The 25094-nt window shown below is 47.2% G+C and overlaps 1 protein-coding gene and 1 non-coding gene across 8 annotated transcripts; one reads left to right on the forward strand and one right to left on the reverse strand.

Moving 5' to 3' along the window:
• Window positions 1-14690: 14690 nt before the first annotated feature.
• LOC112914295 (low affinity immunoglobulin gamma Fc region receptor III-A) lies at window positions 14691-21215 on the forward strand. Of its 7 annotated transcripts, XM_072759628.1 has the most exons (6): window positions 14691-14824; window positions 15237-15334; window positions 15977-15997; window positions 16356-16610; window positions 18881-19135; window positions 19830-21215. In XM_072759628.1, the coding sequence occupies exons 2-6, from the start codon at window positions 15295-15297 to the stop codon at window positions 20006-20008; spliced, it is 750 nt and encodes a 249-aa protein (XP_072615729.1). In that variant the 5' UTR covers window positions 14691-14824; window positions 15237-15294; the 3' UTR covers window positions 20009-21215. The 7 variants fall into 7 exon arrangements, with proteins under 7 accessions (XP_072615729.1, XP_025847022.1, XP_072615730.1 ...); XM_025991237.2 differs by lacking the exon at window positions 14691-14824 and having other exon boundaries at window positions 15099-15334; XM_072759629.1 differs by lacking the exon at window positions 14691-14824 and having other exon boundaries at window positions 15200-15334; window positions 19914-21215.
• A 1262-nt stretch (window positions 21216-22477) lies between these two features.
• Window positions 22478-22551, reverse strand: TRNAN-GUU (transfer RNA asparagine (anticodon GUU)). Its single transcript has one exon. It is a non-coding gene; the product is annotated as a tRNA-Asn (tRNA).
• Between the last annotated feature and the right edge of the window lie 2543 nt (window positions 22552-25094).

The raw sequence follows: 25094 nt of genomic DNA on the forward strand, positions 1-25094 counted from the left end.
GAGTTGCCCTAGATGTCGCCTTGGGTCCTGTCACAGGAAAGTCTCCTTCCACTCTAAGCACAGGGAGTATTCAGAATCCACCCACTTGTCTGAGAAGTGACTTATGAACCCCAGGAACAGGATATAGTCCTTTGTGATGTATTGTTGCATTTTTCAGGGCCACGATACCTTGATGTTGTTCATCACCTCTTTCATCACGACTTAGGGTTCCCCTCCGGCTGCCCCTCTGACGACTCTTGTTACTGCTCGTCTCTCTCTCCCCACCCATTAAATATCGGTGTTTGTTCAGCTCTCTGCCCTCAACAAATGCTTCCCCAGGGTGTGTATCATAATAGGAAGGGAAGAGCGGGGTGGGGGTGTAATTTGAAAAGCTTATTCAGTATTATAATACACGTTCATATTTATAAATTTGAGAAACCAATTTTGAAGTTTAGGACAAAATTTTTAAAAGATGGAAAAATGTTATGTTTATGTGTAAAAGGGTGGAGATTGGACTTTAAATAATTGAGAGAGGCAGTGGGACCTTGGGATTATGAGTTCAAGCCCCACCTTAAGTGTAGAGATTACTTAAAAAAAATTTTTTTTAAATTGAAAAACATGATCCTGTACTTTGTTTTCTTTAAAAGTAGGCTCCACGCTCAGCATGGAGCCCGATGTGGGGCTTGAACTCATAACCCTGAGATTAAGACCTGAGTCAGACACTTAACTGCCTGAGCCATCCAGACACCCTAATCCTATACATTTCTTATTTCTTTTTTTTTTTTTTTCATTTCTTATTTCTTCTAGATAATTATATCCATATCCATGGCTCCTTCTACACCGGTAGTTCTCAACTGAAGTGATTTTGGCCCCTTGGGGACATTTGCCAATGTCTGGAGACATTTCTTTGGTTGTTACAAACCAAATGCTGAACTGGGTAGAGGCCAAAGATGCTGCTGAATGTCCTCCGATAGACATAGTGGGCCCCACAACAAAGACTTATCTGGCCCCAAATGTCAATAGTGCTGACATTGAGAACCACTGCCCTGCTCCCTATGTGCTGATGACTCTCAAATCTTTATTTTTACTCAGCACTTTTCTCCTGAATTCTAGAGAAATATATTCAGCTACATATTATGTATTTCCTCTTCAAAAAATTTTTTTTCAAAAAAAATGCACCTCTTCCTCCAAAGTTGCACTTTCCATATGATCTACTCCGTTACCGGAGTCCAAATCCTTCAAGTTATCCTAGGTCCCTTACTCTCCTACATTCCTATCCAACCAAAAATTGAATGCTCTCAATTTCTTTCCCTCCTGCCAGTTATTAGCACCATAAAACTTTGAGCAAGTCACTTATTCTCCGCATGCCTCGGTTTTCTCATCTGTGAAATAGGGACAATCGTAGTACCACAACCTCATAGGGTTGATGTAAGGATTAAATAAGTTTAAGTGCTTAGTACGAAGCCTGCACATAGAAAGTGCCGTGTATGTACTTGCTGCTCTTATTACTATCAGTAGAAGAGGTTTATTTCGTGTCCTCATTAGTCCTTGCCTAAATTCCTGAAATGGAACCTTAACCAAGCCTCCTTCCTTCCAATCCGTCTTCTATGTTGTTTTCAAAAAGACTTACCAAGCTTTTGTTCATCAAAAGATATCATTTAACAAATGAGCAGCCACGACAAAGAATCCATAGGGAATGCCTACACATCAGTGAGAAGACAGACAACACAATTAAAAAGTGAGCAAAGGATTTAAACAGACAGTTCACAGAAGAGGATATCCAAATGGCCAAATAAGCACATGAAAAAATAGGCAACATCATTACTTACCAGGGGAGATGCAAATTCAAAATACAACGAGATATCTCTGTATACCCCCTGATGGGCTAAAATCCAAAATGGCAATACTGGTTAAAAACAGTTAAAAACAAAACCATGGGGATCCCTGGGTGGCGCAGCGGTTTAGCGCCTGCCTTTGGCCCAGGGCGTGATCCTGGAGACCCCGGATCGAATCCCACAACGGGCTCCCCGTGCATGGAGCCTGCTTCTCCCTCTGCCTATGTCTTTGCCTCTCTCTCTCTCTCTGTGTGACTATCATAAACAGATAAAAATTAAAAACAAAAAAACAAAAAAACAAAACCATGATTGGCTAACAGATCAAGTTACCTCCCTGCTCAAAATCCTTCAGTGACTTCCCATTGTCTTCAGGGTGATATTCAAAGCTTGGAGGTGGCATCTGTAGCCGTCAGGGTGGCACATAGCATCTGAGCGCATCTGTCACTGGTGTCCCCACCCCAATTCTGTGCTCGGTTAATACCTACCTTCTTGTCCCCTAGATTTGCCATGGGTTGCCATGTCTCTGCCCATGCTGTTGTCTGTGGACGAAGCTATTTTGCCAACTCATAGTCATTCTTCAAGGCCAAACTCCTCCACGAAGCCTTCCGTGAGTTGCACAGAGCTAAACTGTTGTTCGCGAGAAGAGGAGTCATCTAAGAGTTGCTGACTGTCCAGGGACCTCCCTCCCTCCACAGAGATCTCTCACGTTCATGAACACATGAAGCATGATGCGCTATATTTTAGGACCCCAGCCTTGAGATCACGTAAATAGACTTTTTCTCTGAGCTTGGAAGTCAGCTATTAGCTGTTCCCTACTGCCCTCTGTTGAAACAGAGTGGGCATTGCGAGTCTCATCTGCAGGGTAAAGATACTCTCTTTTCTAGAAAATTAAGAAAGATCTGAGCTAGTGGTTTAACACAAGAAACAGCCAGTCAAGGGACTAGAGAAGTAAGAAAGAGTCAGGTTCAGGAGCAAGAAGCACCTGAGAACGCTCTTTAAACCACCTGCTCTGCTCTTCTGCTTGAGTGACTCTTGACATCAGACAATGACATTCAGAAACAGTCTTGCTTACATTCATTGGCCTTCCGACTTCAGACTTCAGGTCCTTAATGGTGAGCCTAGGGTTTGACGTCATAGTGGAAAACCAGGAGTTAGATCCCACAGTTAAGGCCTACAGCCAGCTCAAATAGCTTAGAACCTCCTGCTCAGAACTGCCTTGTTCTTTGTCCACTATATCAAGTGCATGGGTCTCCAGCGAGGGTAAAGATGCCCCCCGCCAGCTCCATCCTGGCTAAATTCCTTCCCACCTCAGGAAATGGCACCTCCTAAGCCAAAAATCTGGGTATCATCGTGGCTTCCCTCTTCTCTTTCATAACCCACATCTGATTTTGCTAGTTTTCTTTCTTTTTTAAAAAAAGATTCCATTTATTTATTCATGAGAGACAGAGAGAGAGAGAGAGAGAGAGAGAAAGAGAGGCAGAGACACAAGCAGGCATGTCCATGCAGGGAGCCCAACATGGGATTCAATCCCGGGACTCCAGGATCACACCCTGAGCTGAAGGCAAACGCTCAACCTCTGAGCCACCCAGGCGTCCCTGATTTTGCTAGTATTCTTCACTGAATATCTCAACCCCATCCCTGTTACAAAAGAATTCAAAACGGGATTGTGAAGTTGTATCTGCACTTTCATATTCCCTGCAGCATTATTCACAATGGCCAGAACACAGAAACAACACAAATGCCCATCAACAGATAACTACACAAAGAAAACGTGACATATGCATTCAGGGGAATATTAGGCAGCCTTAAAAAAGAGGGAAATCCTCTCACATGCTACCTCATGGATGGACATCAAGGAAGTGCATGAAACTAAGCAAAATACACCAGTTACAAAAGGATAAACACTACAGGATTCCACACAAAAGATATATCTAAAGTAGTCAAAACCATAGAATCAGAAAGCACAAAGGTAGTTGCTAAGGGCTTGGGAGAGGGGAGAGGGAAAGGGAGAAGTAGTGTTCCATGTGTATAGAGTTTTAGTTTTGCAAGATGAGAACATTCTAGAAATCTGTTGTACAGCCATGTGAATAGACTAAACACTACGGTACACTGTAAAATGGTTAAGGTGGTAAATTCAATGCTAGGTGTTTCTCACCACAATTTTTTCTTTAAGTAGGAAGCTTAGTAAAGCAAGCTGTTAGACAGACAAAGCTCACAGATACATTTCAGAAGGATCACAGGGTGAGCCAGGAAAACCAAACTTTGGGAAGCCTGGAATATAATAGAGCTGAATGGTGATCAAAGTCTCTCAAGGAAGAAAAAAGATTTCTAAGCCTGGGGATAGGGGAGAAGAGGGAAAGATCGTCATAACACTTAAATTTCTGAGTAATACAAAACTAAAATCAGCTCAAAATAAACTACCAACTGCAAATTTTGCAAAAAAAAAAAAAAAAAAAAAGATTAACTATGCCTGAGCAGTAGGCAGGGGCGACGGTACCGACAGACATCCAAAGACATTTTGGTTAAACAGACCTGAAATGTCTAAGTGTGCCAGACACAACTTAGGTGCTTCCCCTCTAACAGAAATATAAAAGAGAAAATGCAGCCAGTGTAGTACATGGGAAGTGTTCAGACACACTAGTAATCAAAGAAATGCAAGTTGAAATGACTGAGACCCCATTTCTCATCTCTTAAATTACCAAGGATTAAGAGAAAGAATGTGAAAGCAAAGGAACAAAGCAGAGAGGTGAGGTGGAGGGGAGCCAGCAAGACTTTCAACTCTAGAGAGCACCCTGCTGGTTGCCAGAGGGGAGGTGATGGGGAGGGCAGGGATGAAGAGGACTCTTGAGATGAGCACCCAGTCGTGTATGGAATTGTTAAATCACTACATTGTACACCTGAAGCTAAAAGAACACTATGTTAATGATACTGGAATTAAAATTACAAACTTAAAAAAAATAAAGGAATGTGAGGGGCACCGGGACCACTTAGTTGGTTGAGCTTCCAACTCTTGATTTCAAGTCAGATCATGATCTCAGGGTCTTGAGATGGAGCTGGCTAGGCTCCGCGCTCAGCAGGGAGTCTGCTTCTTTCCTTCTCCCTCTGCCTCTCCCCCTTGCTCATGCTGTCTCATTTTCTCTCTCTAAAATAAATAAATCTTTTTTAAAAATTTATTTATGTTAGACACAGAGAGAGAGGCAGAGACACAGGCAGAGGGAGAAGCAGGCTCCCTGCGGGGAGCCCGATGCGGGACTCGATCCCAGGACCCTGAGATCACGACCTGAGCCGAAGGCAGGCACCCAACTGCTGAGCCACACAGGCGTCCCTAAAATAAATAAATCTTTAAAAAAAATTAAATAGATTCTCATAGATCTCTGAACGGAGTATAAATGTAAAGAATCGCTTGGGAAAGAATGTAGCAATGCCACGGGCAACTTGGCAATGTGTGCATCTACGACACTGGGCTTTCACTTCTGGGAGAATGGCCTTGGGAAATACGCCAAGTTTAAAAAAAAAATGCTATTGCTCTTTGCAACACTATTGAAAATAATGAAAATTATTTCAACCTAAAAATGTCCAAATTCTAGCTTTAAGTACAACTTCATCAGCTGGAGTCTTCCTGAACACAGAGAGAAATGCACGTGTCAGGTGATGTTCTGCAGCAAGTGCTAGAAAGTTCCACTCAAATGGCTTAAACAAGAAGAAATATTTTATGATCTCACATAGCAAAGTCATGTTCTGCTGGCAAGGGAGAAACAGCTGCCTCCTTAGAGGAGAAAGCCCCAGTTCTGGTGCCGATCATGACCTGAGTCTTTTAAGAACCCAAATCAGAAGAGTCACACTGTCTCTTCCTTTCCACACATTCCTTGAAAATATTTAGCATTTTTTTCCTCCAACTAAAAAAAAAAAGAATGTGAAAAGTGTTGGATAGTGTGCGACTATGTGCGTGGGGGGAATTACTGTAAAAAAATCAAGTTGCAGAAAAATCACGTGATACAATGTGTAAACAGAATTGGCAAAAAATGAACAGGATATAGAGATGTATAGGTAGATGATCGCGATTACACGAATATGAACGCATAGGGCATGTTCTGGAAGGGACACAACAAATTTTTTGGTGGTTACCCCCCGAGGAAGGAAGAAAGGTCATTAAGAGTCACTTTCACTTTTCCTTTATTAACTTCTACAGTGCTTTGTTTGCTTAGTAGCCAGAGTATATTATAGATTCGTGTGCATATTTTCTTTTTTTTTCGTGTGCATATTTTCAAACAGAAAATATTTTTTTTAATTTTTTTTCTATTTATTTATTTGTCATAGTCACAGAGAGAGAGTCAGAGACACAGGCAGAGGGAGAAGCAGGCTCCATACACCGGGAGCCCGATGTGGGACTCGATCCCAGGTCTCCAGGATCACGCCCTGGGCCAAAGGCAGGCGCCAAACCGCTGCACCACCCAGGGATCCCTCAAACAGAAAATATTTAAAGCAAAGACCAAACATTGGCGAGGGGGACAAGGACTGAAGCCCCAGGGCTGGTTCTGGGCTCTGCTCACACCTACAAACCCCTACATCTCCAGAGGGATGGCACCGAGTAACGGAACTAAATGGTTTTTCTGTTTCCTTTCCAAAAGTTCTTTTGATGTTGCCTTTTATTTTCCTAGGGACTGACTCATTTACATGTGAGTGAAAGCCTGAGTTCAGGATTTATGATTAATTTGTCAACCTTATGGGACGCCTGGTGGCTCAGAGGTTGAGCGGCTGCCTTCCGCTCAGGGTGGACCCCAGGTCCCAGGATCAAGTCCCACATCAGAATCCCCGCAGGGAGCCTGCTTCTCCCTCTGCCTGTGTCTCTGCCTCTTTCTGTGTCTCTCATGAATAAATAAATAAAATGTAAAAAAAAAAAAAAAAAAAGGTAAACCTTAGATGTATTAATTTGCTCTTTCAGAATATTCCTTTAGGCCTTCGTTGAGATTTCTAGGAGACAAAGGCTACTGCATTCTGCAGTGTCTGGAAATTACCATTGGAAACCAGCATATTTAAGCTAGAAGAAGCTACTAAACATAATCATTACCTCACTTGAGTAATGAAGAAACAGAGGTTTAGGAAAGAGAAGTAGCTTGCCAGCTAGCAATGGTCCTACTGAAACCGAAACATGGATTTCCTTCCTCTTTGGCCAAGTCCTCCCCATAACAACATCATCAACACTTCTTTTGAAACTTTAAATGTTTGCAAGTCTGGTTTGGGAACTCTGAGTTCTGATCGAGAAAACAAGACAGGGCATGTGTAAGTCGCCCTAGCAGGTAGCCTCACACCTCTGGAACCCTCTTTGAGGTCAGTATGCTGTGTCATTTCAACGAGCCCAGCCAGAGTACCCAGGTTGTAACTTAAGGTCATGTCACAAAATCAATTTTATTTCCATGTTGCCTTCCCCTCCTCGTGTCTACAACTTTCTGTTGTTTGGAGTTGATCCCAGCTTTCCCCACAAGCACCTCTGTTCGCATCACTGTACCTCTGTGCGCCTGTCTTGCTCTGCGTGTTTTCCAACTGCCTTTGCGACTCTGTCTGTCTGTGAACCTGGGTACCTTTCCTGTTATCTGACTTTTCCAGGGTCTTCTCTACCTTCTGCTCCCATTTGCATATCTTGTGTCTCACTCTCTGCCTGTCCACCCCCCACCCCTTCTCTTTGATTCCTCTCCTGTTTCTTTTCTTCACTTTACTGGACATGTAACGGTGAATATTTTTTATTCAATGACTTTGATATCTATCATATTTATGGTTCAGAGATTACTACATTCTGCTATTAAAGTGAACAAGTAGGATACTTCCTTTAAAAGCCAACTACAGGGTAGCCTGGGTGGCTCAGCGGTTTAGCACCACCTTCAGCCCAGGGCGTAATCCTGGAGATGTGGGATCGAGTCCGGCATTGGGCTCCCTGGGTGGAGTCTGCTTCTCCCTCTGCCTGTGTCTCTGCCTCTCTCTGTGTTTCTCTCATGAATGAATAAATAAAATCTTTTTTAAATAAATAAAAGGCAACTACACTTCTTTTCCTCTCTCTGGGCCTTCTTGGTTCATTTCCTTGCTGGTCAGTGATGGCCTGCGGAAAAGAAGGGAGGAGTCATCTTTCCTTTGGTTGACATTCACTAAGACAGAAATGTCTAATCAGAAAGAATTTTAGCAAACATAGAGTCCATCTTCCCCCAAGCCTGGATGTCGAGACTGCGATCTGCTAAGATTCGATGACTTGTTCAGGGTCACATAAGTTAGGTTTTTGTTTGTTTGTTTTGTTTTTTTGTTTGTTTGTTTGTTTGTGTTAGGTTTAGAACTCCTGGCCTCCTCATCAGCATTCCCTCTCATCATTAAATGTCAGGTTTCTCCCCTATTAACTAGTAGCTCTTTTCAGAAAGAGAGTTCCATATCCTTTTAGTTAGTACTCAGTAAATACCAACGTATCCATCAGGTGCCTATGTTCCCAAGTAACAAGCCCTGACTTACATAGGCCTAAACAATGAGGAAATGTATCTCAAATTATGAAAATTTGGCTTGGTTCCCTCAGAAGCTCAGTGAGGGCACATTCTAACCCTCCCTTCCCAATGTCTCTGCCCTCCTTGGCATTTTGCCTTTGGCTTCATGCTGGCTGCCCTCAAAGTCTTAACAATAGCTGCTAGCCAAACTTGAGACATGATGAGTTTTTTTCACAACCAGTGGAAAAGAGACACCCTCTCTTCCAAATATGACACATAAAAGCCATTCCTTTCTGCCCGATTGCATCTTTTGGACAGTGTCCCCTCATCCCTCACTCAGCCAATAAAAGCCAAGAGAGTGCTGTACCGGATGACATGAGCTCCTGAATAAAACCGGCACTGTACTAAGAAGGAAGAAGATGGGTATTGGGTAGTGCTACCCCCTCATCGTGTGTTGTATTATACTTAAGTCAACTGAGTCATTGCAATTTTTTTAAGAGTTTATTTATTCATGAGAGACACAGACTGAGAGAGAGGGGCAGAGACACAGGCCCCATGCAGGACTCAATCCCGGATCCCAGGAGCATGACCTGAGCCAAAGGCAGGCGCCCAACCGCTGAGCCACCCAGGCGTCCCAAGTCATTGCAATTTTTGAGTTGTATAGAAGTCAGAGGTTACTATGGATTCAAGTTCAAGGAGCCCTTGTTTCCTGTATATCTCAGCAATTGCACTGCAGCGCTGAGCTAAGAAAAATGCCATGAAGTACACTGTTTCTTTGCTGCTATAATCTTACCCAAACTCTTGGGAGGGAGGGAGGGAGGGAGGTTGGGAGGGAGGGAAGGGTAATGTTAGTCTGGCTTTCTTCTTTCCTGTGAATACCAACCATCTCCCTTCTTCCTATGATTGTTCTTGAATAAGATGAAAATTCTTTCCTTCCTTCTATTTTACAGCCTCCCACACGTGTCCACAGATACTCTCTACTTTAAAGATTTTGCTTTAGGGGATCCCTGGGTGGCGCAGCGGTTTGGCGCCTGCCTTTGGCCCGGGGCGCGATCCTGGAGACCCGGGATCGAATCCCACGTCGGGCTCCCGGTGCGTGGAGCCTGCTTGTGTCTCTGCCTCTCTCTCTCTCTCTCTCTGTGACTATCATAATTAAATAAAAAAAAAAAAATTAAAGATTTTGCTTTAGTCACCATGCCCTTAAAGGATCAGGAAATCCTCAAAAAAGTCATTAAAGTGACTGCCAAAGCTAGCTGTGGCAATATGGAAACATGGCTACAAACTCTTTGACACTCTTTCCATCAAGAAATGGATCTACATCTACTCTTGATTGAGGGTGAGCGCATAACTGTTCTTGTTGCCAAGTGAACTGGGGAGACCCCAGCCCTGGGGCCTCCACCGAGCCTGTCCCAAAGATGTCACCAAAGGTTCTTAGTCTCTTCAAAAGCAAGATTTTTTTTTTTTTTTTTTTTTTTTTTTTTTTTTTTTTAGCTATTCATGAGAGACACAGAGAGGGAGAGACACAGGCAGAGGCAGAAGCAGGCTCCCTGCAGGGAGTCCAATTTGGAACATGATCCCAGGACCCAGGGATCATGACCTGAGCCAAAGGCAGGTGCTCAACCACTGAGCCACCCATGTGTCCCCAAAAGAAAGAATTAAAGGACAGACACCACCCAGTGAATAAGCAACGCAAGGGGGAAGTTGATTAAAGCGAAAAGTACATTCTCAAGATGTGAGAGCCTATGAGCTCAAAAAGAGAGCTGCTCACCACCACCACCCCACCCCCTGCAGTGAGTTTCTATATTTATTGACTGTTGTCAACTAGGGAGTGGAATATTCATTAGTTAGAGCAGAGATGCAGGGGTTTGCACTTTTTCTTCCTTAGTTGGTCAGAGGTTCCTGTCATGGCATCCGCCATCTTGGGCCTGTCTGGTTTGATTCAGTTTCCAGTGGAGGGCTCTGGCTTTCCTGATAGCTGGCCAAGACTCACCATTGCAGACCTCCAGGTCTCCTGTTAGCACCTAACTAACTGCCTACACTAACATTCTGACCAGTGAGTGGGCTGCAGTGGAAAGTGAAGCCTTTCATAATGGCCACCAAGAAAGTTAAATGACCTATAAATAACTTCAAGTCTTTCACTTAAGACAAAACAAAATCTCCTTTTCTTTCCTGGATCCCCTCTAGTTTCCACGTGATTCTCCTCTCCTACTGTACCACTCAGGGCTCTTGGCCGTCAGTGTATCAGAATCTAGGTATTAAGGGAAGGAAAGGAATGTGCTGGATGGAAACTGGGTAGGGGCAGGTCAGCCTATTCCGCTGCTGTGAGGACTGGGGCCCAACCATCTGCTTCCCTTAGGAATGAATCTCCCTTATAAGTGGGTAGGTGTCACTTTTTCAGGATTCCACATTCCAGAAGAGACAAGTTGGCCAAGCCTAGATCACACGTCTGCGCCTTGGTTTCCTGCCTGAGTCAGCTCAGGCTGCTATAACAAAGTACCACAGGCTGGGTGGTTTCAACAACAGAATTTTATTTTCTCACGGTTCTGGAGGCTCACAGTCTGAGATAAGGATGTTGTCAGGATTGGTTTTTTTCCTGAGCCCTCACTCTTTGACTTATCGATGGCCATCTTCTCCTTGTTTCTTCACATGCTCGTCCCTCTGTGCAGGTCTGTGCCCCAATCTTCTCTTTTTATAGGGACACCAGCCATATTGGATTCGCACATCCTAATGACTTCGTTTTAACTTAATAACCTTTCAAAAGTTATTACCTTTGAAAATACACCTCCAACACACCTCTAAATACAGTCACATTCTGAAGTCCTGGCGGTTAGAACTTCAACATATAAATTTGTAAGAGACACAGTTTAGGACATAACACTGGGCCGAGGCAGAGCAAAGGGGGTTCTGGCCCCCTTGGCTCATCACCACTTTCTATTTAGGAACCAGTCACCACTTTCCATTAAGACTACTCACAGTGGGGGTTTCCTCAAGGGAGAGTGAGATGCTGATAAGAAGGGGAGGGGAGGGGGCGCCTGGGTGGCTCAGTTGGTTAAGCATCTGCCTTCTGCCCCAGGAGTCCTGGGATCGGGCTCCCTGCTCAATGGAGCCCTTCCCCCTGCTCCTGTGTGCGCGCTCTCTCTCTCTCTCTCTCTCTCAAATAAATAAAGTATTTTTAAAAATTTTTAAAAAGAAGAAGAAGGGGAGGAGGTATGGGTCCTGGACCACCCAGACATAGGTTCATGAAGCCTCCATAACGGAGATTTTTTGGAGTAGTCATTCATGAGAACACCTTTTTCCTTCTATTCAATCTTCAACCAACAGTTATCAAGTTTTTGTCCTCCAACCCCAGCCCCTGAAATTGTTCAGGCAAAAGTTATGAATAGTTCCCAGAAGGTCACACTGAAAGGACTTCTTGAACTTTCTACAGCACTTAATACTGTTGACTTCTGCCTCCTTGAAGGGCTCTGCTGCCTGGGCTTCCCTATTCTCTCTTCTCTAGCCCCTCCTATGTGATCTCCTGTGTCAGCTGTTCTTCCTTTCTGCACACTCGCACACTCGCACTATGGGAAAGTTGCCTCGTGCCACCCTTCTGTCATTACTCCCCCGCTTCTCCTGCCTCTCCTCCCATCTCCTCTATTCCCTCCCCTCACCGGAGCTCCCCTTTCTTCTCACTCAACACTCTTATAGAGAGCTGTTACCCACACTACATCTTAACCTAGGCTCTCTAGATGAACTTCAAGGAATTTCTTAAATCATAGAGAAATTTTTGTGTATATTTACTTGCATTTTTTTCATAGGAAAAGGACTAAAGCTTTTATCAACAGTGTAGAGCACCCTATTGATACCTCCTAAATCTGGTCTTTGTCTGGACCTGCCTTCTGAGTTTCAGGGCTATATGCCCAACCACCTACTTAGAATCTCCACCTAAAATCATAACTACCTCGAGCCTGATAATGTCAAAAGCTGAGACCATTATCACCCCCCTCCCCAAAGCCTGATCCTCTTCCTCTATTTCTTATGTCCATGAAATGTACCACCATCCTCCTCATCACCCAGACCAAAGAGTTGAGCATCGCCCAGACCCCTCCTTCTCTCTTACCCCCCACAGCCAATCACTCATCCAAAGCATGTGCATTTTAACTTCGTCACATCTCTCTTAGATGCTTCCATTGCATTTCCACTTCTTTAACAGAGAATCTTCTCTCGGCCAGACTGTGATAATAACTTCCCAACTTTTCCCTCCATGTCCAATCACTTTCCTCTTCAGTTTATTTATTGGACTGCTATCAGGGTAATTTTTATAAAATGTAAAACTGATCATGTCATTCCCCAGCTCAAAACATTGAGGTCGGTTTTACATTTTATAGAAATTATTCTGAAAGCAATCTAAGAAGGTACAGACTGTTCACCATGACGTACAAAGTCCCCTGTGATCACTCCATGAACATTGAGTGCTGAGTCTGTTTCAGTCACTGGGCTAAATGCTGGGGATACAATGTGAACCAGAGGAACAGCTTCCCTGCCCTCAAAGACCTTACTGTTCACAAATATGAATATGACTAAGCAGGAACACGAGCTCTTAAAGGATCATGGGGTTGAGAGTGTCACAACTTCATTTGGATCACCAGGGAAGGCCTTCACCTCCCATCTTGCACTTCTAATAGAAACCAGTAGGTATGTTTCCAGATATGGAACCAATAACTTTAAATGCATTACCTCATTTAAGCTTCACGACAACACCTTGGAGGTTAGTGCTCATATTTTAGCCCCATTTTACAGATGAGAAGACTGAGGCCTAGAAGGGGTAAGTAAGAGGTGCAGTTGAGATTCCAACCCAGACTTAGCCCAAACCCAGGGCCCTTAACCCTTGAGCTGGTGCTTCTCCTTCGTGGAGCTACCCCCAGCTCTGCAAACATGCCAGCCTATTTCACTGCATCTTGGCTCATGATTCTCTGCCCGAAAGGCCTCTTTATCTCGAAAACTTCCTGCTGAATAGACAATTATCTTTTGTGATCCAAGTATTCTCGCTTTCACGTGGACCCCTCCCACAGATGCCACAGACGCTCTCCTGGTGCATCCGCAGAATTTTGCAAATACTCTCACGGTCCCGGTCCCGACAGCAGGCACTTCAGGTGCTTATCTGACGGTCTCCCACTTTCCTAGGGATGAGAGCTGACAGGCCTGGTGATCTCAGAACCTTGCACTGTGGCTGCTATTTCAATGTCCAAGGGAAAGTATGGGGAGACAAGCAAGAGGGGAGAGGGGAAAGAGAACAATGAAAGGACAAAAGAAAAGGTAGGCATGGAGACAAACACTCGGCATGAGATATCCCAACACCACTGACCCTCAAAAACTGTGCCTTTGCGGTGCTTGGGTGGCTCAGTGGTTGAGCATCTGCCTTAGGCTCAGGGCATGATCCCAGGGTCCCGAGATCGAGTCCTGCATTGGGCTGCCCGAGAAGCTTGCTTCTCCCTCTGCCTGTGTCTCTGCCTCTCTCTGTGTCTCTCATGAATAAATAAATAACATCCTAAAAAAAAAAAAAAACCAACCAACTGTGCCTTTTCCCTTCCCCATACAATTAGCCCTTCCAAACCCGTGCTCACACTGAGACTGGCTCAGTAAGCACTTCATGCACACCTGTGGAAGGCTCCTCAGGCTGCGGTCCTCCCTCCTTCCTACGAAGTCCATGCCCTGCATCTCCTCCCTCCACAGGAAGACCACAGACAGAAGTGGCAGGAGAAGCGCAGAGCAGGGAGGGCAGCCCTGAGCCTGCCACAGCCCTGAGGGCACCCTGTGCCAAGGTGTCTTTCCCAGAGAAGCCCCTAAAGTGCCATAGCCTGGGGCTTTACATTTTCAGATCCAGGTCTGGATTTTGCAAGGTGTAAATGGATCCCTTGAGAGGGAGCCCTAGAATGGCTGCCTGGTTCCTGTCCCTCGTGATTCTAACCATCCTAACAGACTTCTTTTTTTTTTTTTCCTAATGGACTTCTAAGACTTCTAATCCAAGGGCCTGTAGGGGAGATGCTGCTAAGTGGGGAAGGGGAGGATACACATCCCTGCCGTGTGTTGGGGAGATGCGGCTAGGGAGGGAACAGGGTAGCAATCTTATGACTTCCTGGCCACTGCACTTCCACCTTTTCCGATAAGGCACCCCGGAGCCAGGGCTACAGGCTCACAGACCAGCCCAGGCCAGTGGGTCCCCGAGGAGCTGAGCTCACCTGGCTACTGTCACTGCTCAGCCCTGGTGATGGTGGGTTGAAGCTAAAGAGCTCCTGTCCTCTCCTGCCCGCTGTCCTTCCCTCCGCGCCTCCTTCTCTGCCTTCCCTTCAACCAATTAGTGACTTCCTCCCAGGGCCCCATTTCTCACCCCTGCCCCTCGCCTGGGCTTCTCTTAACAGAAGGTGTGAATCTCATGGTCAAATTCATGCTAAGAAGTGCGTCATAGACCTCAACACACATGCATTTTGAATTCTTGAAAAATAAGCTGGTGGAGACAACACTGCAGGGAGGGACCCTTCCTCCGGGTCTGAAGATTTAAATGAATGCAGGCAGGTAGGTCCAGGTGGATGGAGCCGGGTCTGGGCCAGGCAGGGGAGTTCTGGAGGAAAACAAGAGACCCCGTCAGGGAATGCCCTTCTCCTTGGGTCTCATCCCCAGGGTTGTGATATCTTCTTGTTCTTGGCACTGAGTGGATCCAAACTCGCCAAGTAGGAAAACTTAATTTGAGACTGATCAGATTTATCTGTGTCACTAGATGCTCACCTATAGTCTCCTGTGGACCCAAGGGTGCTCATCCGCCTCAGCTTCTCTTTCCGGCTTTTTTCCTCCCCTTCCTGCCCCATCCTGGGGCTCACTTGTCAGAATTCAGATTCAGAAATCAGATGACTTTCCGGGAAAAGGAACCTAAAGAATAATGGGCTAGGGGGTGGGGGAAAAGACTCTTTACTTCCTCTCTTCAAATTAGCTGCATCCCTTCAGAGCTCGGCATATCTGCAGTGACTTGCTGACCCTAATGTGACAGCATGTGGCAGCTGCTGCCCTCAACGGCCCTGCTACTTCTAGGTAAGTCAGAGTCACTTTGGCTGAGACAGAAGCTCCAGATGCCCTGGGTCTGGTGGAGCCCACTTTTCAGACCAGGGAGGGCCCCCAACCAAGGAATAGGACTCCTTACTGTGTGGAGAGCACTCAATTTAGCTCCTGGGACAAGCCATTTGGAGGCTAGAGATGAGAATGCCAGCCCGATTTGGGCATAACCAGGAGGCCGAGGGGGACTGCGAGGTCTCTGTTACCTCGCCCTGCTGGGTTCAGTTTCCCTGTCTGTAAGTTGAAGGCTATGGACCGGATGGGTGAGCCCATCCATTCTATCTCTTCCATTCTGACATTCCAGGGTTCCCCTCTAAGACTTTTCATTTCCGCCCTTTTGGGGCACTTGGGTTGAGGTTGTGTCTATGGCTTGATTCAGGGCAATTCAGCCCACACCCTTGTTTTGGGAGTGGAGACTAAGGAGGAAGTGGTGTTGGGAAGAGGGCAGGAGGTGCATACCCTGGAGACTAGAGCGCAGGCCGCCTTGGAGACCTTGATTCTTGGCACTAGGACTCCCGGAGCACGGGTGGGTCAGGGAATTACGCCCATGCCACACGAGAGCCGAGAGCAGCCCGGATCTCCTCTTCTGCTCAGTATTTGTTTCCCTCTTTTGTCTTGCAGTTTCTGCTGGCACACAAGCTGGTGAGTTGGCTTTGTGGCCTTGGTTGGATGGAGGGAGGCATATGGTGTTTAACAGCTGGGTGCTGGGAAATGCGCGCTGCATGGGAAATTGCCCATGTGGGGTTGTCAGAGGCACTTCCCCATCACGGTTGGGCTTGGCCTTAGGTTTCTCAGGCTAATTTTCCTCAAGATAATGAAAGGCCAGAAATGGGGCTAAGTACCTTGAAGCCAAGGTGCTCTAAATCTGAGTCACAGACCAAGGCTGAGTCACCAACTATGGGTTTGCAATGGGCTCGCTCTGGCTCTGAGCCTCCCTGGAAAGGCCAGTGTAGGGCCTACTCACCTCTCTGCCCTAATCCACCTTCTCTTGGCTCCTCAGCAGACCTCCCAAAGGCTGTGGTGGTTCTGGAATCCAAATGGAATAGGGTACTCACAATGGACAGTGTGACTCTGAAATGCCAGGGGGACCATCTCCTTAGAGACAACTACACGTGGCTGCACAATGGGAGACCCATCTCAAATCAGATATCCACCTACTTCATCAAAAATGCCAGCATTAAAAACAGTGGAGAGTACAGGTGCCAGACAGACCTCTCCAAACTCAGTGACCCGGTGCAGCTAGAAGTCCACACTGGTGAGTGGGTGAAGGGGAAGAAGGGAATCAGCAAAAGGGTAAAAGGGGAGACCCCAAAAGACTTGGGAAGAGCCAAGTCTTGGGGGCTAAAATTGAGATGAGATGACCTGTGGCCCCCCTGAATTATATCAGAGGGAGGCCTGAGGCAAAATGTAAAACCTGGTGCGTAATAGATACAGGACTCTGCAGGGCACAGTCTCTGCAGTCACCATCCACAAAGAATGCACCCAAGAGGGGCACCTGTGTGGCTCAGTGGTTAGGCGTCTGCCTTTGGCTCAGGTCATGACCCCAGGGTCCTGGGATCGAGTTCTGCATCGGGCTCCCCACAGGGAGCCTGCTTCTCCCTCTGCCTGTGTCTCTGCCTCTCTCATGAATAGATAAAATTAAAAAAAAAAAAAAAAAGAATGTCCCCAATAGCATGGAGTCACCTGAAGGTCAGGGCTTGACATTAGTGCTCAATAATATTTACTGAATAAATTAATGAATCTGTTTTTATGACCTCAATCTCCTCCTGACTCTCAGATGCACAATGCCCTAAGCGACCCTCCAAACTATTCTTAACCGCCTAGGGTCATATCCACCGCCCTCTCCCCATCTGCCACATGCAAACTTATGCTTTGGCATAAATCTCCTAGTAGAGTTAGAGACACGTCCATCCAGCCTACCGGTGATCATGGAATGAAAGTCTCTAGTGTTGTTTGCAGAATCTAAGCATCAGAAGCAGGTGAGGGTAGGATTTCAGAGGCAAGGATCTGTTCTACAGGTAATCCTAGAATCACACCCCCTAGCCCGGTCCCTGCAGGAGCACCTCACAGCTACTTCCATGGCTGTCTCAGTTGCACGATGTGCATGGGTAGAACGAGCCTGGAGGGGAAGGAGGGCCTAACGGAGGTGGATTTGCAAAATGTTTCAGGGAACTGGGCCCCCCACCTGTGGCTCCTTAGCCTCTGACCGCCCCATAGCTGCCACGGGCTTCATGCCACGGAGTTATACAGGGAGGAACATCTGTTCTCTTGCTGGGTGAGACATGGCTACCTTAGACCAAATGAAAAGGGGAATTAAACAAGAAGCAATAGAAAAATCAAGTCTGAGACTTATTAGCTGGTCTTGAAGTTCGATCTAGAAACCGACTTTAGAAGTAAAGGAGGACCATACTACGGGCCCACGACCGTGACTGCAGGCATCAACTCACCAGGAGAAACTCTTGATCGGCTTTCAAAACTCATTTCGCTTATCTCCTCCTCTGAGGAGTCCTCTTTACTTTTGGGGGGACAGAACCTCTTTATTCCATTCTCTTTGGCCCTCTAGGCCTTTGTTCTTAGTCTGTTGTAGCACACTGTGTTGGAACTATTCTGAGTTTGTGTTTTTCTGTGTCGAGTCTACAGTCTTTGAGGTTACGCGTCATGGGTCTTTGTCATCGGGTAGCCCCAGGCGGCCCAACACCTGGTACACAGTGGTGCTCAACCACACCTGTGTTGAATGGATGTGCTTATGGACATTCGATAAGTCCATGACAGGACAGACTGGAGCAAGAGTGTTCCCCCGAAGGCCACCAGACTATATATGTATTCTTTTTGGGTTTTTTTTTTTTTAAGATTTTATTTATTTATTCATGAGAGACAGAGAAAGAGAGAGGCAGAGGGAGAAGCAGACTCTGTGCAGGGATCCCGATGCAGGCCTCGATCCCAGGACCCCGGGATCACGACCTGAGCCACCCAGGTACCTTTCTGCCTTTCCTTTAACAGAGCAAATCATCATTTTCTTTTTTTGTAAAGATTTAATTAATTGATTGTGTGTGGGGGGGAAGAGGGAGAAGGAGAGAGAGAATCTCCAACAGTCTCTGTGCTGAGCATGGAGCAGAATGTGGGGCTCTATCCCACGACCCTGAGGGCCTGACCTGAGCCGGATCCACGAGTCAGACCCTCAACCACCTGAGCCGCCCAGGTGCCCCACAAATCATCATTTTCAAATACAAGTTTTAGTCTTTGACCTAGAACTCACCTGTTATAGCAAATCCAAGTGCAGTCCTAAGGACCCTGCAGGTGGCTTCCCACCTACCTCTTCACTTAGTCCCTCTGCTCTAACGTTACAGTTTGATTGGTGTGGCTCTCTTCCCCATCAGACAAAAAGTCTTGGTGTGATTTGGGTTCTCTACAGGGATGGCGCCCAGTCTGGCTCTCCATGACGCCCCAGGATCTGGGTGGTGAGTGTCCTCGTCACAAGATCTTTGCTCTGAAGCCTCCTGGGCCTGTGGTCTCTGTGTCTTTCAGGCTGGCTCTTGCTCCAGGTCCCTCGGTTGGTGTTCCAGGAGGGGGAGCTCATTCAACTGAAGTGCCATAGCTGGAAGAACACGCCTGTACGGAACGTTCAGTATTTTCAGAACGGAAGAGGCAAGAAGTTTTTTTACAATAATTCTGAGTACCACATTCCAGCAGCAACAAGTGAACACAATGGCTCCTACTTCTGCAGGGGGATTATCGGGAAGAAAAATGAGTCTTCAGAGGCTGTGAACATCATCATTCAAGGTGAGAGCTGTGCAGCCCTAGAGCTTCCAGAACCCTGTGTGTATGGGGTCTGCATTCACAACGTGAAGATGAATGGAGAGATTCTTGACTATTCCATGGGCTTCTTTACAAGGGGTTCTAGGGTTGTCATTCACTCTGCCATGTGACAGCACAAACAGAAGCCACATGTCCTGCCCCATAAAAATACGCTTGTCCTGCCTTTCCCCAGTCAGACCATGGCCACAATGTTATGTGTCCCTCCAGTGCTGGCCATCCTCCCCTGCCCTCCAACCTGGTGGGAGCCTCTCACTTCCACACAGGGAGGGCCTAGAAACCTGGTCCTGGCTCTGCTGCTCATTGATCATGTGACAGTGGGTAAACCACATAGCCTCTCTGACTTTCAAGTTCCCCCTTGGTAACAAAGACTAGTTGACATTTATTGGGCACCTTTCAAAGAAGCCAAGTGCTTCTTTCCATGAACTGGGTTGGATGATCCAGCTACCCCTCACAACATTATGAGACAGGTACTTTGGGGTCTACCTTGGATGAAGTAACTAAGGGGAAGGGAATGGGGAGCATTAATTTGTCTCTCAGATCACACCAAAGATTCAAAGCCTGTATATTTAACCACTAGATAAAATGGAAAAATTGGGCAGACACCACGTTTTTGCCGTAACCACTGTCATTGTGCTCATTCCTCTGCTTCTTCCATTAGGTTCTTCGCTTCCATCAACCTCACTACTCCTTTCACACTGGCCTCAAATCCCTTTCTCCCTAGTGATGGCACTTCTATTTGCAGTGGACACTGGGCTGTATTTTGCTGTGCAGAGAGACCTTCGAAGCTCAATGGGGAGCCTGAAGAACAGCAAAGTCGTATGGAGCCAGGGCTCTTAGGACAAAGGGTGTGTCCTGAAAGCAACCCCTCTGGACCTCTCTCTGGATCCACAACCCCATCACCTCCAACAGGCAGCTCTGGGAGCCACAGGAAAACTATACCTCAGTGTCTAGGTTGAGGGTCCTCCACTCAACTCCATTTTCTCTTGGTCTCTGCTGGAAAGAAAGAGTCCGTGATCTTCAAGTGCCAAATGAACCCCCCAGTGAGTAGCCACATCACTCAGAATTGAAATCTCTGAGCTACCTGGATACTTTGTCCGCTCAGCCATTCTATCACAGAGAAGCAACTGGGTGGTGACCCAACATCTGAACTTGTTCTTAAAGAATGGGATAAGTGGATAAGAGAATTATAGCCGAGGGCCAGCTGGGTAATAGTCTCCATCTGTTGCTGCAGGGCTGGTTGCCTTTGAGGCACGCTAAAACCACTTCCAGACAGATTGTGGGGGCTGTGGAGGGTCTAGGGAGACAGCAGAACCAGTCAAGGGGGTGGCTGAGAAAGAGCAAGGCAGCCGGACCAAGGAAGACCCCTGCCTGGGCTGTCTTCCCAGAACATGAGCGGTGGTGTAGGTAACAGAACAATCACAGGGGTAATTCGAGTTGATTTTTGCAGGGAGCCCCTTTTAGAACCTGGACTGTGTGTGAGTATATAATGATGAATTGTCTTGATGTCATGAGTAGAAAATGCTCCTGGAAGGGGGTTGGAGGTTGGAGCGTCTTGGGAAAGAGTGCAGAACAAACCCTGTGTCCATAGGATGAAGAGCAGCATTGCTTTCCCAGATTAAGCTCGTGAACAGAGATATCTCTGGGTCTGAACTGAAAAAGAATGACACCAAAGAGTCAACGATAACTACTTGGGAGGCCATGGGCAGGAGGTGAGGACATTAGGTGGCCAGCATAGTAAAAATTAGAAAGAGAGCAGGTGCGGAGACCATCAGACCAGCTTTCTGCTTTAGTATCTAATTCAGGCAAAGCTTTGCTCACATCATTCACCAAACAAGGTTGGATAAGCGATACTAAATGCACTCAATCCTGCTGAGTTAAACTATGGAGACTTAAAATCCCTTGGCAGTGGAGTGAGGGTGGGGTCATGAGAGTTGCTTGTGGAAGAAAGCTTAGTTGTCTCTTTCTGTATTAGAAGCTTTAAACAAAACAAAAAAAAAAGCTTTAAACAGAACACTTCTTGATTCCAATAAAGCCTTGAACAAGGTCTTGCATGCTGCTCTCTGAAGATGGAAAAAGCGGGGCAATGAGGCCTGAATGATAAGACCCATTTTTCCTCTTGTCCAAAATTCTACCAGGGATGAGTTTGGGTTCCGAAATCCTGTCTGCACAGCTCATGGGAATCAAGCAGTTGCAGATTCACCAGTCTTGCTGGGGCACCTGGGTGAAGGGGACTTTTATAGGTGGTGTGGGTGGCAGCTAGAGGTAGGTCCGATCAGGTGATGGGCAGGAGAAGGTGCCCGGAGAAAGGAGATGGGGGCCTGGACAGAGGTATAGGGTCAACCTCATGGGGTTGGATATGGGCTACAGGCCAACAGGGTTCAAGCTTGATGTCTGAATTATTATATGAGATTCAGACATGAGGCAAGTGCATCAGGAAAGCCCAGACTTTCAACCCACACCTGTGTAGTACGTAGGGTAGGAAGAGCTTGGGTTAGGTGCTGAAGGTGGAGAGATGAACAACACGGGGTCATCCCCTGGAGGAGCTTTCACTGGAGGGAGAAAGGCCCAGAGGAGAGAGTGAAGAACAGGCTGCAGAGGAGAGACTCGGTTCCGTGGGGGCGAAGGAGGAGTAGGGGTTGGTTTGCCAGGCAGAGGGGACAGACGCTGAAGGCCTGTGGGCAAAGGTTCAAGGCCAGAGCAGGGCTCCAGGAAGTAGGTCAGCTGGTCCCCGAGTAAGGAGCCGGGAGGGAGAGGAGCGCCCAGGCCCGAGCAGCAAAGGCCTGCCCCCAAGCTAGGGGAGCGCAGCCCGCGGCCACCGGGGGCCTGGGAGCAGAGTTGGCCTTTTAGGAAGCTCTCGGGCAGCTAGAGACTCGCACCAGGAAGGGAGGGGGGCCTGGAAAGCTGGGTGAGCCCAAGCGGGAAGGAGCGGGGAAGGAGCAGGGGCGCGGCTGGAGGGGAAGGTGCTGCTGCTGCGGGGACACTGCGAAGGCAGCCGGCCCAGCCCCGCTCAGCCCCGCCCCCGGTCACCGCTGGGGCCCAGGTTCCGGACACGCCTGCCCGAGGAGTGAGGAAATGCAAAGCACAAAACGAACTCCCCGGCTTATCAGTTCTTGCTTCCTCCAGACCGCAAACTTTTAAAAAAGTTGCGCGCGCCGGCGGGCCGGCTCTCGAGGAGCCTAAGCCAGGTCCTGGCAGCCGGGCTCGTGCAGAGCACCCCCTGCCCGGACACCCAGGCCGGGCTGGGTGAGAACCCAGGGCCTCAGCGGCTTCCGCGCAGGAGCCACGCGCTCAAAAACGCTCGCGCCCCGTCCCTGGGTGGGCTCGAACCACCAACCTTTCGGTTAACAGCCGAACGCGCTAACCGATTGCGCCACAGAGACAGGCGAGGTTTGATGCCTCTGCCAAGTCTGTTCACCGCAGAAAACGTTCGTGCTGCTTTCCCGGCGCCCCCAAATCCGGGCTGGGGCTGGAGGGGGGCCCGGCAGGGCGGTACCCGGGAGAGGAGGGCCTCCCCGCCGCCGAGCGCTGGCACCTGCGCGCACTCCCCACCGTCCCCGGGCTGGCACCTGCTGGGACCCCCCCCTCTGGCACCTCTCGGCCCCCCCTCCTCCCCCGGGGGGCACCTGCTGGGACCCCCCCCCTCTGGCACCTCTCGGCCCCCTTCCTCCCCTGGGGGGCGCCTGCTGGGATCCCCTACTCTGGCACCTCTCGGCCCCCCCTCCTCCCCCGGGGGGCACCTGCTGGGATCCCCCCCTCTGGCACCTCTCGGCCCCCCTCCTCCCCCGGGGGGCACCTGCTCGGACCGGCCGGGCCTCAGCGTCTACCCAGACTGGGCAGAGCGGCCCGAGCAGCGGGGGTCTCCGGGGGAGCCAACACGGAGGCTCCCGGGCGGCTCGCGAGTTCACTTGGTTTTGCTCCGGGAAGTAGAGCAAACTTTTTTTTTTTTTTTTTTCTTTGCTGATCTAGACGATCAGGTGTCAGCTGAAGCAATGGAACCTCACGGACCAAGACTAATCTCCAAGCCCAGCTGTTGGGAAAGTGTATTAGGCCCGCGGACAGGACGCAGAGTCTATAAACGCCCGAGACTTAGAGACGTTGACACTGCAGTATCCGGATCCATCTGGGCGCGGAGACCTGGCATCCAGCGCCGGCAGCCCAGGGATCCCGGTCAGGGGCTCAGGGCCCGGCCGGCCTCCTCTCCTGCCTGGGGGGAAGCTCCTCTGGGCTCCCCGCGGCCCCCGAGCCCCCCCCCCCCCCCCCGCCTCCGCCCCAGGCACACCCATCCCCTGCACCAGGGCCCTCGGCGCGAGGCACCCACAGTGTGTGGCCAGGCGTGGCACCCTCCTCAGCCTCCACCCAGAACCTCCTCTTCCTTCTACACCACCGCGCTCCACTCCGTGGGTTCCAGGTTAGGGGCAGGTCAAAGTTTCCAGTGATGTTGGGTGAAATGAGAGGACACACGGTAGATAGAGGTGTGTGTGCACAGATGATGTATGTGTGTGTATCTCATAAGCTTGCCCGATGATCTCTACATGGAGACTACTTTTTTTTTACACTTTAAAAGTTTGTTTTTAAATGTTCTTTACTTTATAAAATTATGGTGAGGATAGGCGATAGTTGGGGCTGTGGTTGTTCTATAAATTTCCTGACTTGGCAAAATAAAAAGTTGGCAACTCTGTATTGGTCACTGACATTGTAAGGGAAATTTTATTCATCTGCAAAGTCCAAGTTTGGGAACCTCGATTCTCTTCTTCACCTCTTTTACTGGATTGGCAGCAGGAATTAAAAATTAGTTTCCAGTTTATACTTAATATGCATACATTTCCTGTGCTTCACTTTGCATGTACACATGACAGCAATCCAAAAGAAGGGGAAAAAAAACAGGCATGAAAAAGAAAGTACAAAATGGGGTGGTGAGGGATGCCTAGGTGGCTCAGCGGTTGAGCATCTGTCTTTGGCTCTGGGTGTGATTCCCGGGGTCTGAGATCAAGGCCCACATCAGGCTCCTTTTCCCTCTGCCTGTATCTCTGCCTGTCTCTCTCTGTATCTCAAATGAATAAATAAATAGAATATTTAAAAAATGGGATGGTGAAATAAATCCAAATATATCAGTAGTCACATTATATAGAAATGGAGAAAATTTGCCAGTTAAAGTGCATTTTTAAAAAATACATTTATCCTGTTTTAGAAAAATGACATGAAAATATTAAAAAAAAACAAAAATTGAATGAAAAAAGATATGCAGGAATAGTCTAACAAAAAGAAAGTTGGCATTAATATCAGACAAAACAAAATTTAAATAATAATGCATCATGAAGGATGGAGATGGTCACCAGATAATAATAAAAGATTAAACTCGTGATGAATATATAATTCTAAAAACATAGTTTCTAATAAAATAGTATTAAGATATCAAAGCAAGAATTATTAGACTTACAAGGGAAAATTAACAAATGCATTTACAGTGAATGAATCCTCAAATTCTATGGTAAGAGAATTCAACATTTTACTTACAGTGTTCAATATATCATTCATTAGAGAAAAAATTAAGCATGTGAACACAATAAGACTGGTTTAATAAATATTTAGAACTCTGCAACCAATAATTTGGGTTGTACATTCTTCTCAAATGCATATGGAACATTCACAAGAATTGACTTTATATGAGCCCATAAAACAAGTCCTAACGTATATTATGGAATTGGCACCATATAGAACACATTCTTTGAACATGTTGCAATTTAACTCAGGAATCAATTACAAAAAATATCTTTTAAAACCCTCCTACGTGTGGAAATTTTAAAACCCATGCTTCTTAAATGCTTCATGGATCAAAGAGAATGGAAATTGAAAAATACTTGGATTGAATAGTAATAAAAATATAACATACCCAGATTGTTGTTCAGGGTTTTACATGTGCACA

Source organism: Vulpes vulpes, chromosome 5 (assembly GCF_048418805.1).
Source record: "Vulpes vulpes isolate BD-2025 chromosome 5, VulVul3, whole genome shotgun sequence".
In the NCBI taxonomy this organism is placed as follows: Eukaryota; Metazoa; Chordata; class Mammalia; order Carnivora; family Canidae; genus Vulpes; species Vulpes vulpes.

Excerpts from the sequence above, each read along its gene's own strand:
- LOC112914295 (XM_072759624.1), top strand. The coding sequence starts at position 15,295 with ATGTGGCAGCTGCTGCCCTCAACGGCCCTGCTACTTCTAG. Across the intron at positions 15,335-15,865 it reads AACGGCCCTGCTACTTCTAG|GACTCCCGGAGCACGGGTGG; the intron begins GTAAGTCAGAGT and ends TCTTGGCACTAG. Across the intron at positions 15,998-16,355 it reads TTCTGCTGGCACACAAGCTG|CAGACCTCCCAAAGGCTGTG; the intron begins GTGAGTTGGCTT and ends TTGGCTCCTCAG.